This window comes from Manis javanica, chromosome 2, assembly GCF_040802235.1.
Source record: "Manis javanica isolate MJ-LG chromosome 2, MJ_LKY, whole genome shotgun sequence".
In the NCBI taxonomy this organism is placed as follows: domain Eukaryota; kingdom Metazoa; phylum Chordata; class Mammalia; order Pholidota; family Manidae; genus Manis; species Manis javanica.
Genome location: NC_133157.1, coordinates 156146929 through 156159049, shown reverse-complemented (window position 1 = coordinate 156159049; position 12121 = coordinate 156146929). Strand labels below are relative to the sequence as shown.

The 12121-nt window shown below is 42.1% G+C and overlaps 1 protein-coding gene across 3 annotated transcripts in view; it reads right to left on the bottom strand.

The window, feature by feature from the left end:
- Nucleotides 1-9220, bottom strand: part of PREX2 (phosphatidylinositol-3,4,5-trisphosphate dependent Rac exchange factor 2) — a 293635-nt gene extending 284415 nt beyond the window's left edge. The window contains exon 1 of one of the 3 annotated variants that reach the window (XM_073229638.1): nucleotides 8637-9220. In XM_073229638.1, the coding sequence (XP_073085739.1) occupies nucleotides 8637-8753 (117 nt within the window). In that variant the 5' untranslated portion in view covers nucleotides 8754-9220. The remainder of the gene's footprint in view (nucleotides 1-8636) is intronic. The other 2 variants (XM_036998086.2, XM_073229635.1) reach the window with 2 other exon arrangements.
- Between the last annotated feature and the right edge of the window lie 2901 nt (nucleotides 9221-12121).

Here is a 12121-nt window from a genome sequence, read left to right as displayed (position 1 = left end):
ACATAAAGAGGTGATGTAATTTGTTCCAAGTTACACAGTTTGTACATTTCAGTGCCAGAACTTTAACCCAGGTCATCAGATTCCCTATACCCATGCCCTGTACCATGCTCTTCAACCCACTGTCCAAGTATGGGAATTAGAGACACTGGGGAGTGTTCACAAGGAGGCACAAAGGCCATCCCAGCAGATCCACGATCCACAAGCTCTAGACTAGAGAAGAATTTTCAAAATATACAAGAGAGCTTGCTCATTCTGAGACTCTGCAATGACATTTTGCTGTGGGCATGTTTTATGGCAGGATGCTCAGTGAATCTGCCAAATGCCTTCCTTGTCTCCCAGAGCCATGGAAGGGCCATCCCTTGGCATGATTTACCTGAATTCATTTGGACTTCTATGGTAGCTGCTTTAATTCCCCTCTTATTGTCCCCTTCCCCTTGGCTATACTCATCTTCATCAAACATCCCTGGACACAATCATCCCCTTATGGTACTAACTCGTTTCTCCCCCTGATCTACTACCAAGCTCTCTGAATAGTTCCTCCAACCGTCTTCACCCCCTGAGCCTCCACTCACATCTCAGTTCATTCTCAGGTTCTGCTCACACATACTTAACTACAGCTAAAACCCCAAGGATGTTCTAACTGCCAAATCCAGCGGCCTCTTTAGTTTTCACATTACTGACCCTTTTAATGTTCTGACACTTTAAAGAGAGCCCTTCTTCTGGGAACCTGGATCCTCCATGCCTTTTCAGAGATCACTCGCTCCTGGTTCTTTGTTTCAGCCTTTGATGGCTCAGTCCACGTCACCAAGGTACTCTGCTCTTCCTCAAGCCTTTAAGAATCGGCTCTCCAACAACCTTCCCGTGGTTTATATGTTTTTTCCCTCCAATTGTTCCCCTTGTGTCATCTCATCCACCTGATGGCATCAACATATATGATTAGGTCATTTGTACATCACTAACTTTTGCTCCAAATTCTTTCTTAGTTCCATATTCTTTTCTTCAAAAATCGGCAGGATTTGCAGCTCAGCAGGTCCAAAACCAAACCCACTCTTCTCCTTCCAATGCTATTCTGTCCCTTGCATTCCACTTCTCAGTTAATGACACTCCCCATCTTGTCCTCAAATTCAAGGGCTAAGCACCACCTTATGGTCTCACCTCTACTTAAACCCCCGACTGGGTGAACACAAATACTAAAGGTTCTACCCAAGAAATGTACCACAGTTGTTGGGTGTTTAGTTTTTGTGGTTTGGTTTGGTTAATCTTCTTCACTGCATCTACCTTTGATCAAACATTCCTCACTTCTTACCTGGACCAATGCAATGGCAGAAACCCTTGGGTGACCAGACACCAGTCTTTGTTCTTCTGCCCTGTTGACAAAATCCTCTTGCTAATAAACAAATTTCAACAGGTATTATTCTTACACTGATGTCATCATATTACAATAAGGTATGATTATGCAGATGAAACCATCAGACTGAGGACACATCCCTCTGTGCAGGGAGAATGGCTCCAGTCATAAGGATGAATACTCCAAAAATCAGAATTATGAATGAAACCCATTTTGATCATGATGTATTCACTATGCGTCAAGACAAATTAAGGGCACCTTCCTGATGCCATTCTCATGTCCACATTCAGGCTAATGACTAGAACACAAAGAATGCAGTCAAGTCATCCTAGGAGCAGTGCCCAGCCAGGGGAATCAAATAGGAGCCATCCTAGAGCTTAGGATAAAGACAGGGCAGAGTCTGCAGACCCTGAGACAACATCACTTCCAGGGGAGCAGAAAAAAGCTGTATCACACAAACTAGACTATGTTTATGTTGCATGCTGATTCCAGGATTACTGGCCTGTGCTCTCCCTTAGCAAATAACAGCTTGTTGAAGGTTAGATACCCCTTCCCAGGGCTAACCTTGGAGGACTTAAACTTGTTTATTATTAATAAGACAGCAAGTGTCCCCTCACAATTGATTTTCCATTGCCATCAGTTGAAGTCAGCGAATGAAATCCTTCTCAAACTGGACAGGACTTAGCTCATCTCCCACCAATACCTAAAAGCATACAGAACTCTTTACTTCTATTAATGAGAAATGTCTCAGCAACACAGAAGCCAGGCCCTGCCAGCCTCCCCAGCATGCCGTGAGGCCCAATGACCATGCTGTTCCTCTGGGACAGGTAACTACCTTCCCAGCACTGGCATATTCCTCCTCATCCTTCATGAACCAGCTATTATCACCTCCTCCCCAGAACTTCCCTTGACCCCAGACTAAGGGAGCTCCTTGATGCCTCCAGGCCCCTTTATTTACTACTCCATTGCTGCACATCCCACATGGCATTGTGATTTTTTGTATCCAGAGGGTTAGGGCTCCAACAAACACGCTGGAGGGGGACACACTCAGCCCACAGCATAAGCCGGGGGCATGAATGTGTTGGATCAATATATCTACCTGGAAAAGTTAGATCATGACTGAAAGAAGTTCTTTTCAGATTCATTCGAACTGGTTTTATTTGCTTTTCCTTTATTTGCCTATTTGCTTTATTGAGCAGCTGCTATTTACATAGCACTGCGTTGAGGGTGCTGAGGCCAAGAAAAGCATACCTAAGGAGTAAATGCACCATCCCTGTTTTCTTGGAGTTTACCATTTAGACAGGTGGGCTTTCTAACTACTTTAGCAAAAACACCAATCAGAAGGGTGGGGAAAGGCTTCTTTGCTAGGAAAAGCCAGGATGGAGAGACAGAAGCCAAACAATTTAGCTCCCCCTCACTCTCTGCAAGGGCCCCAGAAGCCAAACCACAGAACTGGGGGGGCACCATTTGAAAGAGCTCAGAGACACATATTAAGCCAAATCAGGTAATATATATGCAATTGTTTAGCATTAACTGTAAAGCCCCATACTAACTATGGCTATTGTTACACAGAACGCAAAGTGTTCTCGCTGTCTTAAAGTCCACTGAGCATGTATAAGGAGGCCATAGGAAGGACCGCATGACAGAAGGGAAACACGGGACAAAGCAGAGGCTCAGAGACATAGGAAAAGGGTAGAGGAGGATATAAGAAATATAAATATTGCATAGTAATGATGTATGTGTGGCTCTGTATAACTGCAGCGCCAGAGGAAATAACAGTAGCTATTTACTGTCTCCCGAGAGCCAGACACTGAGGGGAGCCCAATGCATGTATCATCTCATCCTTACAACAACCTTGAGAAATGTTACTGTTTCCCCATTTTACAGATGACAAAAATGGGGTCTGAAACGTTTAGGAAGATGTACAAAGTTACATAGGAAATTGGAGACAGGACTCGAATTCTGAGGCATCTAACTTCAAAGCCCAGGAAGGTAGCAAATTTCAAAATCTTTTGTTTCTGACAAGACTCGTAGGTTCAAGTATGCCTAAGTGTGCCTCAATACGTGCATATGCCAAGTATGCCTAACCGTGCATTCTGACTTGCCAAGAACAATCCCATTTACATCTGTTTCCCAGCATAATTATTAACACTCCCTTTCACTCTCAGAAGTGTCCCAGTTTAGACAAAGAAATACACAGTCGTCCAGTCTCAATGCCACAAGCCAGAGTCAAAGGAGCCTACACAATTTTCCAGGCCCAATGTAAAACAAAAATGTGAGGGCTAGGGTTCAAACAGCAGGGGAAAGTGCTAGTAAAGGTACTGAAATATAAGGCTTTTTTCTTTCTTTCATACACCTGCTCTGCTCACACTCCATTTTCCCATTGGACTACACTTGTAAAACACAAGTTCAAAGAAAAAATTAGCAAGAATGCAAAGACAGTGATAGCAGAGCATTAAACCAAGTTCCAGGCCCTGCTGAGTGTGCAGCCCAAGCAACTGTACAGGATGCACACCCATTCAACCTGCCCTGGCTTGCCTTTCTCCAGCCGGGGCATGAAACCCTCGAGATCTTGGCATGCCCTGGGACTGGGTTGCAAACAGGAAACGGGTTGCCATCTATTACTGGCCAGGATTGGGGCATTAAATGTTGGTTATTAGGTCCATAAAACAATTTATTTAGAAGACATGTTCTACAGTATTTCTAATAAAGTACAAATTTCATTCCCCAAGCAAAACAAGAATATAAATTCAAGCAAACTTGGTCCCTCTCAACCATTTTATCTATGGCCTAAGAGTAATTAATCCAAATAAAACAGCTTATCCATGATATCCAATGAAAGTTTACAATACCATGAATCGAAATACTAGTGTGTTACAAAGTCTTTAATACCACAATGCTGATTTAAATCATGTTTCTGTTTTACATTTAGGTACTTACATGTTTCATTTAAAACTTTTGGTTACATAAATTCATATGTGCCTGAATGATATTTAAGCAACTACAGGCTACCCATCCAGACAAAAGGAAAGAAAAACAAAATTCAGAATTTTAAAGATGGTTGAGGAACTGTCCTTAAAAATTGGGTAGGAGATCAGAGAATGGGTCGATTTGTTGATTCATTTATTCATTCAGAAAGCATTTGCTGAATACCTACAATGTCCCAAGCACTGCACAAAATTCTGGGGAAACACAGGTGAGTAAACTGTGGTCCTGTCCTCAAGAAGCCTACATTCTAGAAGAATGAGACAAAAGTAAGTACATGCATAAGCTTCCTTTGGTGTACTAAGGAAGAAGAAACTATGCAAGAGTGGATACAAAGCAGTAAGTACTCTAGTCTAGGGAGGGGAGAGGACAGGATATATCTTTAAAGGTTTATTGAAGGAGATGGACTGAGCCTTGAAAGCCCGGAAGGAATTAACAGGTAGGTAAAGGCTGGGGAGGAGCAAAGAGGCTTGAGAAAGTATTGGAAGAGCAAGCCATTCTAAATGACAGCAGCAGGCTTTAAGAACAGAGCTTTGTTAATCAAGAAGTGTGTGCCTGGGTGGTAACTAGAGAAGGCTCATACCAATTGATACTATGTATAGAGAAAAAGGGCAATATTCAAGGACTACCTGGGGGAAGGTGCTCTCCCTTAAAAGGCCAAAGGTTAGAAACTTGAAGAGATAGAAACGAGAAGTACAAAAGATCTTGGAAAGAGGTTTTTCCCTCACGTCATAGGATCACTTAATCAAGAGAAATTATTATATTTTGTGTGCTTATTTATGAGCCTGTAAGTAAAAATATATTCTTGGTAAAACTAAAAATATGTTTTCTAGCTCTTCATAAGAGTGATGTAATGACAGAAATCTAAAACAGTGACTAATCTAACAAATATTTAAATTTGACTTAGGAATGCACTATTGAATTTTTACAATAAATTTACCACTGCACTTATTTAGTACTACAGCTATTTAAAGAGAAAAAAACTTTAATCGTTTTTCTGCATTTCTGATTGGTCCCTTGGGATGGATTCCTAGAAGAATTAGCAGGTCAAAGGGTCTGAATATTTTTAAAACTCTTGGTACATTAGTTTAGGCTAAAACTAAAATTCGATCAACTACATTAACTGAAGGTGACCAGGCAAAAGACATGGGAATTTAAGGTTGCTATAAATAACACTCAAAAAAGGAAAATATAAAAATATAAGTAGATCTTAGGTTTTAAATGACTCTAAGACTAAAAAGTCAAGGTAAACTTTTGTTCAGGATGCCATTCAAGCCAATCACACACATGTGTGTGAACATGTATGAGCACAAAAATAAAGAAAAGGAAAAGCAGGAGTCTATAATTTCTGAATGAGATAAAAAATATGAAATCATAAAATGATCTACTAGTAAATAGGAAAATACAATTTATTTTATACCTCCAGTAATTTCTTACCTAACTTTACAAAGTAGTAAGTTTTCAATTTTAATAATCAGGTACGATTAGAGGAAAAACTGTTATTTTAAATAAAGATCAACATGATCAAAGAGCAAACTGATTAATAAGGTAAATTAGGTTAGCTTAGATTAGCTATTTCTCTAAAGTAGGGCTGTGCCAAGTAATTTTTCACATACCTCCAGAAAGGAGTAACTAATACAATTTAAGAAGTGACTCAAATTCTTCAGATGTCAAAAGATGCTGCCACCAACAACGTTTCATGAAATCCAAATCTGAAGCATTTAGAAGTCAAATCTCCTACACCTGAAACTAATATTGAAGTAGAGCAGGAACATGGGACAAGCATCATGATTAATTTTTCCTGCCTATGATGAAAAATGCTAAGATATAAATAGCATAGTAAGAACAGGAGGGACTCCATCTGAAGGCTAAGATTCCATTTTAAAAAGCAGGGAGTTAGGAGGTAAGATTCCTGACATATATGAGGTAATTAACCAACATCAACCCTATATCAAAGCAGTGTGAGTGGTCCTAAATGGTATGTTCCCACTGATAGAGGGAACCACTATTTTGGAGAAGAACAGGGTCAATAAATTCCTTTTGTTAAGTTTATCTTACAAAATACATAGAGGACTGACTATGGATGATGACATATTGTCTCTCACTGGAGAAAGACATAATGAGACCACATGTCAAGACTATGCTCTCTTGACCCTTGACCCCATCCTTGACCTTAGAAGACATGAATCCTAAGACTTTCAGCATGCCTCCTCTCTCAGGCTGCCCACACTCCCCTTTCTTCAAGTGTGTACTTTCCCTTAAATAAAGCCTTCTTGCTGCACAACTTACTGCGTTTATCTCTGTGCTCTTCCAAGCCTGTTGGGAGGTTAATAAGAGACCCCTTTTCCCAGTGGTAAGCATCTTTGTTATTTCGTTATTTCATTCAATTTTCCAGACTTAAGCAGAAGTCTTTACTCTCTGGGTTCTACTTCAGATAAGCAGGGAAGGGCTACTGTGGTCCCTAATTTGGGTTTGCAAGTTCCCATCACCTGGGTGACCCAGATGGGACTGCAGCCATATGATCATTCTCTGTAGCAGCCTACCCCTAATTCTCCTTTCTTTGCTTCGGAGAAATTCTCAGAACATAATCTCACTCTATCCAGTGCTCTGCAGCTCCCCCAAATCCTGGGATAGTAGAGGCTTAGTTTCCATGCCATGCAGATTCAAGTACACGCTGGAGGCCAGGTGGCCCTGGCTTTAGGAGTTGGCAAGGGATCTGCGCTACACCAAGCAGGAGTTCAATGAATGAACTCTCCTTTACTCCCTCTGCTCTTCTTGCTCTTCACTGCCTGCATGGCTGCTGCCGTTCACTACTGTTTTCACTATAATGAATTTCTTCCTTACCTACACTTTCTGACCTGTTCAGGAACTCTTTGTGAATCACAGTCAATAATCCTCACCCATCCTGCTGAGGTTTCACTTAGAGAAGAGAGAGAGATCTCCCCAGACACAGCTGCCTGGCAACAAAATATTACCATATACGAACTACACTTCAATTTTTTTGTAAGTCAAATTTCCTGAAAATAACGCATTTTTGACATTGCTGCATGGAAGTGTACAATTTTACTTATCACCAATTATATTACAGTCTCAGATATCCATACTTCTCTAAAGAATGTGGCCCCTGGGGCTCAAGTATATTGATTTTCATTTGAGAAGTCAACCAGAAGCCAACCTGTGCATCTTACCTCCTTCAGATACCGTTTTTTTTTTCTTGCCACAGCCAAGAAATGAATTTCCTCTATCATAATTACAAGCAGAAAGTTCACCTCTTTCAGAAAACTGAGCAGGAAGTTTGGCCTTTGAAACATTTCCCCTTGGACCAGGGGGATATGGAACAGAGTGGTGGACGGAAAAGAAGGTTATATCTGAGTGAGAGAGCAAAGACTAAAAACTGGTCGGTCTGAATGATGCTCTCCCAGGCATCTGGGTGGAGAGGAGCCAATCCTCACACACTTTGTCTTGCTGCAGTGAATATAGTAATTTCAACTTCTGAGTGAAGGCCTCACAAGTTTCTTTCAGTCAGTTTTGACCCCCCTGGTCCCAAAATGAATGAGATGTTTTCAAAGTGGACTTCCAGTGAGTCAAGCTGAAACTGTGAAACAGTTCCTGCCAGTTCTACGAATTCTTAAACTTGTTCGGCACGAGTTTTATTACACAGCTCTCCTGGGCTCAGTGTGGACAGGGGACCCAGGAGCTGAGTGAGGAAGAGATTTAAACCGGGGATGGGGGTGGGGATGGAAGAGGAGACTGTAGGTCTAGGACGGGGTGAACACCACATGTGGCTTTAATATCGAACAGCTGCTCGAGATCATAACCCCGCTGCTCTTTCTGTACCCACTACCAGAATCCTGTGTTTCAAAGACTCAGAACTAAAGGGACTTCACTACCGCTCAATCTGAATAATGAACTCAAGCTCCAGAACAACCCAGGATTTTGTTTTAACTAAATGTACCTGACTGTAGCACACTGACTTTAATCACCAGGCCAAAGTCTTAAAACAAAATCCCCAGGGAAGGAGGAGAAGGAAAAAAACGTAACACAATCCGAGCAGCCAGGGAAAGGAGTAAAGGAGAGAGAAGATGGGGCAGCAGGGACTTCTCGAACCAAAGGCTTCTCCCCTTCGGGCTCACTTTTCGAACCTGCAGCTCTCCAAAGCCCTGGCTACTCAGGGCATGCCTAAGCATTAAGCAATCTCCCCGGGGTCGGCGCGCGGACTCCGCGCCCGCGAAGCCGCCCCGGGGCGCCGGCCCCGCGCAGACAATGCCGCTCGCGCTGCCCGCGGCCGCGGGGGGACCCTCACCGACACCAGGAACTCCAGCGTGCCCACGTAGTCCCGCTCGGTCTTCTGGAGCTCGCTGAGCACGCACACGCGCAGGCGAAGCTGTTTCTCCAGGTCCTTGGCGCTTTCGTCGCTCATGGCGGGCGGCGGGACGCGCTACCCCGCGCGCCCGCTGCTGCCCCGGCGCCGCCGCCAGCAAGGAAAGTTGCTGCCTCCGCAAGGTCCGGGAAGGGACGGGCGCCTTTACATGCTGGGGAGAGGCTGGGGCTGGGGCGGGGGCAGGGGAGGGGGCTCCCGCTGGATCTCCAGCGCCGGAGGCGCGGGGCTCTGCAGAGGAAACTCCCAGGAGACCGGTCTCCCGCCCGGGACCTGCGCGCCCAACCCCGCCGCTCCGGCCTCACGCGGCCCGGGCTGGAGGGGAGGCGGCTCCGGCAGCCACAGCGGTGACTTGGATATTAATCAAATGCTTTGTATCCATGTGACTCCGACCCTTTACTCTTAGCCAAATCTCAGGAAAAAGGAAACACAACCCTAGGGAAGTGTGTTGCGTGCCAGCTAACACACACACATACACACACACTCACACACTCACACTCACTCACTCACTCACAGCGTCAGCACTTGAGATGGAACTAACTGGAGAGTCCCAAACCTAGGAGGACCTACTCCAAGACACAGCTCGAGGGGTTGCTCCTATGACTCCCATCTATTGTTTTGCCTTAATGTGTTTTGTACAAATCCTGACAGCAAAGAAACAAGTCCCCACGGTTACATAACTGGATGGGAACAAAAACAACCATGGTATTGACCCTCCCGTCTTTGAAAAGAAACACATTGATTTTTGGTTTTGTTCAAGCACAAAACAGGTTTGCTTTTAAAACCCCCCAACCGAGAATAATTCACAGGGCAGATACCCTCTTGCCTGCACTTGGAAAGTCAATTACCATAACAAATGAAGACAGGATGGGAAAGTGACAACCATGGCCTATACAATAAACTCCAGATACAATAAGCATCACCATTGTAGTATGCTGTTTTGGAGGGAGATCCTTTGCATATCTATAACATCTTTCAGCATTAGGATAAATATTTAAATTCAGTCAGAGGCAAGAATATTCTCCAGTTTTGTTTCTAAGAGCTACTATGATTTAAGGTGTCACTAATTGAAAAAACAAAGCAGTTGCTGAATGCTCATCAAAAGTATGAAAATACCGATACAGATACAGATGTATACATGCATTCTTAGGATTTGAAAATGGAGGAAAACACACAGCAGGTCCTGATTGCAATGTTTATGTTTATTGCTTTTTCTCACTTGGAAAGAGAGCCAGGAACTAATGAACAATGAATATTTGCAACTAAAGTAACAAGCAGGCAAAACAATTTATATATTCTCTTTTGTTGTGATGTTATCCACATATTTTTCAGTCATTTTTTCCTACTTAGAAGGACTTCAAACAAAACAATTTATATATTTTTTTGTTGTGCTGTTGTCCACATAGTTTTCAGTCATTTTTTTTCCTATAGAAGGACTTTAAACAAAACAATTTATATATATATATTTTGTGTTGTGCTGTTACCCACATATTTTTCAGTCATTTTTTCTGGACTTTAAACAGTCCACATTGATGACATGTAAATAAACTGAATAGTGACTGGTTTTGATGCAAGAAAGCATCATGTTAATTTATTTCAATAATTGAAGGCACTAGTAAAACTCTAAAAAAGATGCTTTCCACTTTACTTAGATTAAAATAATTATCAGATGACATCTTTTCAGAGCACGTTTTGTCATGAATCACTATACACCTCTATAATGAAACAAAGAGGAACTGTACTTTTCTTCTTATATGAAAGGCACAATTTTTTGAGCATTATGTGAGGACTTGATGGACAAGACGTGTTTCCCTCTTTCTCTTGGGCATGGCTGTTTAGAGGTAGTCCTGAGAAAGGACAAAGAAGGAAATGGCTTGTGCATGGCTGTTTAGAGGTAGTCCTTAGAAAGGACAAATAAGTAAATGGCTTCACACCCTGTGACAGAAGAACAAAGAGCAAGACACATTAAAGAGCAGATTGCACAACACCTAATGAACAATAAACAAAAGAAACAACATGGGTATGGAAGACACAGGAAACACACTTCCAGTAATGAATGAATGGGACAATCCAACATCATTGAACCTTGTCACAATGCACAAGAGGCAGCAAGGTATGAATGCATTTCCTCCTCCCCAGTCTGCACCCTCCTCTAATGTAAGAATGAAGTAAATAAATCATGCTTCCCTTCAGGTGTTCTCCAGATAAAATAATATTTCTCTTACTATTTGTTCCCAGTTGGAGAATTCCGTATGCAATTTCTTTCTATCAAAAAAAATTAGTCCATACACAAAATCCACTAGACCCTCAGTCTCACCTCTGAGAACAATGTTTTGAGCTGGAATCACCAATGGGGTTTTACCCACCAAAAGCATTTGTCTCAATGTACACACAAACATGTACTGAGGACCTTTATCTGTAGTGCATAGTTCTAAGGCCTGAGGACCACAGAGACCATGGTCTCTAGGCAAATATTTCTCAAAATGGGTCATATAGACCATTGCATTACAATCCACTGAGGTCTTTTTAAAATGAATATTCCTGGGCCCATCCCAAACGTATTGAATGAGAATCTCGGAGATGTAAACCCTAAACTCTTCTGACAATGTTTCCAGATTATTCTTAGGCACACTAATAACTGAGAGCCACCATTCTAAAGATAGACAATTGAGTGAAAAGAATGTCACAAGTATAAGAAATTGTATTCAATGGTGAGCTTCAATGAATGCTTTACAAAAAAAAAATGCAACAAAAGCTAGCAGAAAAATATTCATTTAAGTGTGCAGATTCAGATTTTTCTCCAAAGTGCCCATGTAGAAATAATTGTCATAATAGTTTTTGCCCATTCTTCTGTTCCTCGGCCTACTTCTCAACATCACTTATAATTAATGAACAACTTCAGAACACCGTGTATGACTTCTGCCAGGTACCTCTCAGTGTCTTCTGTAGCCATGGCTGGAGTTCTTAATGCCTTATCAAAGACAGAAGACAGAAGAACAGGGCTGGAGTACCTGGAAACCTTTACTTCAGTGGTAAATACGGTCTTTCATAAACTCTGAATGTATTATGTCCCCCTTCTCCCCACTGAAACTTTAGACTCTGTTTGCCAGGAAAAGGAAAGCAACAAGAAAAATGGACAGGATCGTTTTTTACTGAAATATTAATGAGGTTGAAGCATCCAATAAAAAGGAGATGGGAGAAAAAAAGATAGAAGAGGCTGAGTAGCACGGTAGCTCAGCTGTTAAACTTATTTCATATACATGAACTTGGTGTGGTTAGAATTCATCCTTACATGGTTCAAAGAGTCAATGCTCAGTGCACAGTAGGTTTCCTTTGGTCAGGCTGAGAAAATTACTCCTGGACTAAAAGACAGGAAAATCCAAAGGTCTGTGCAAGGTTTTTTGTATCTT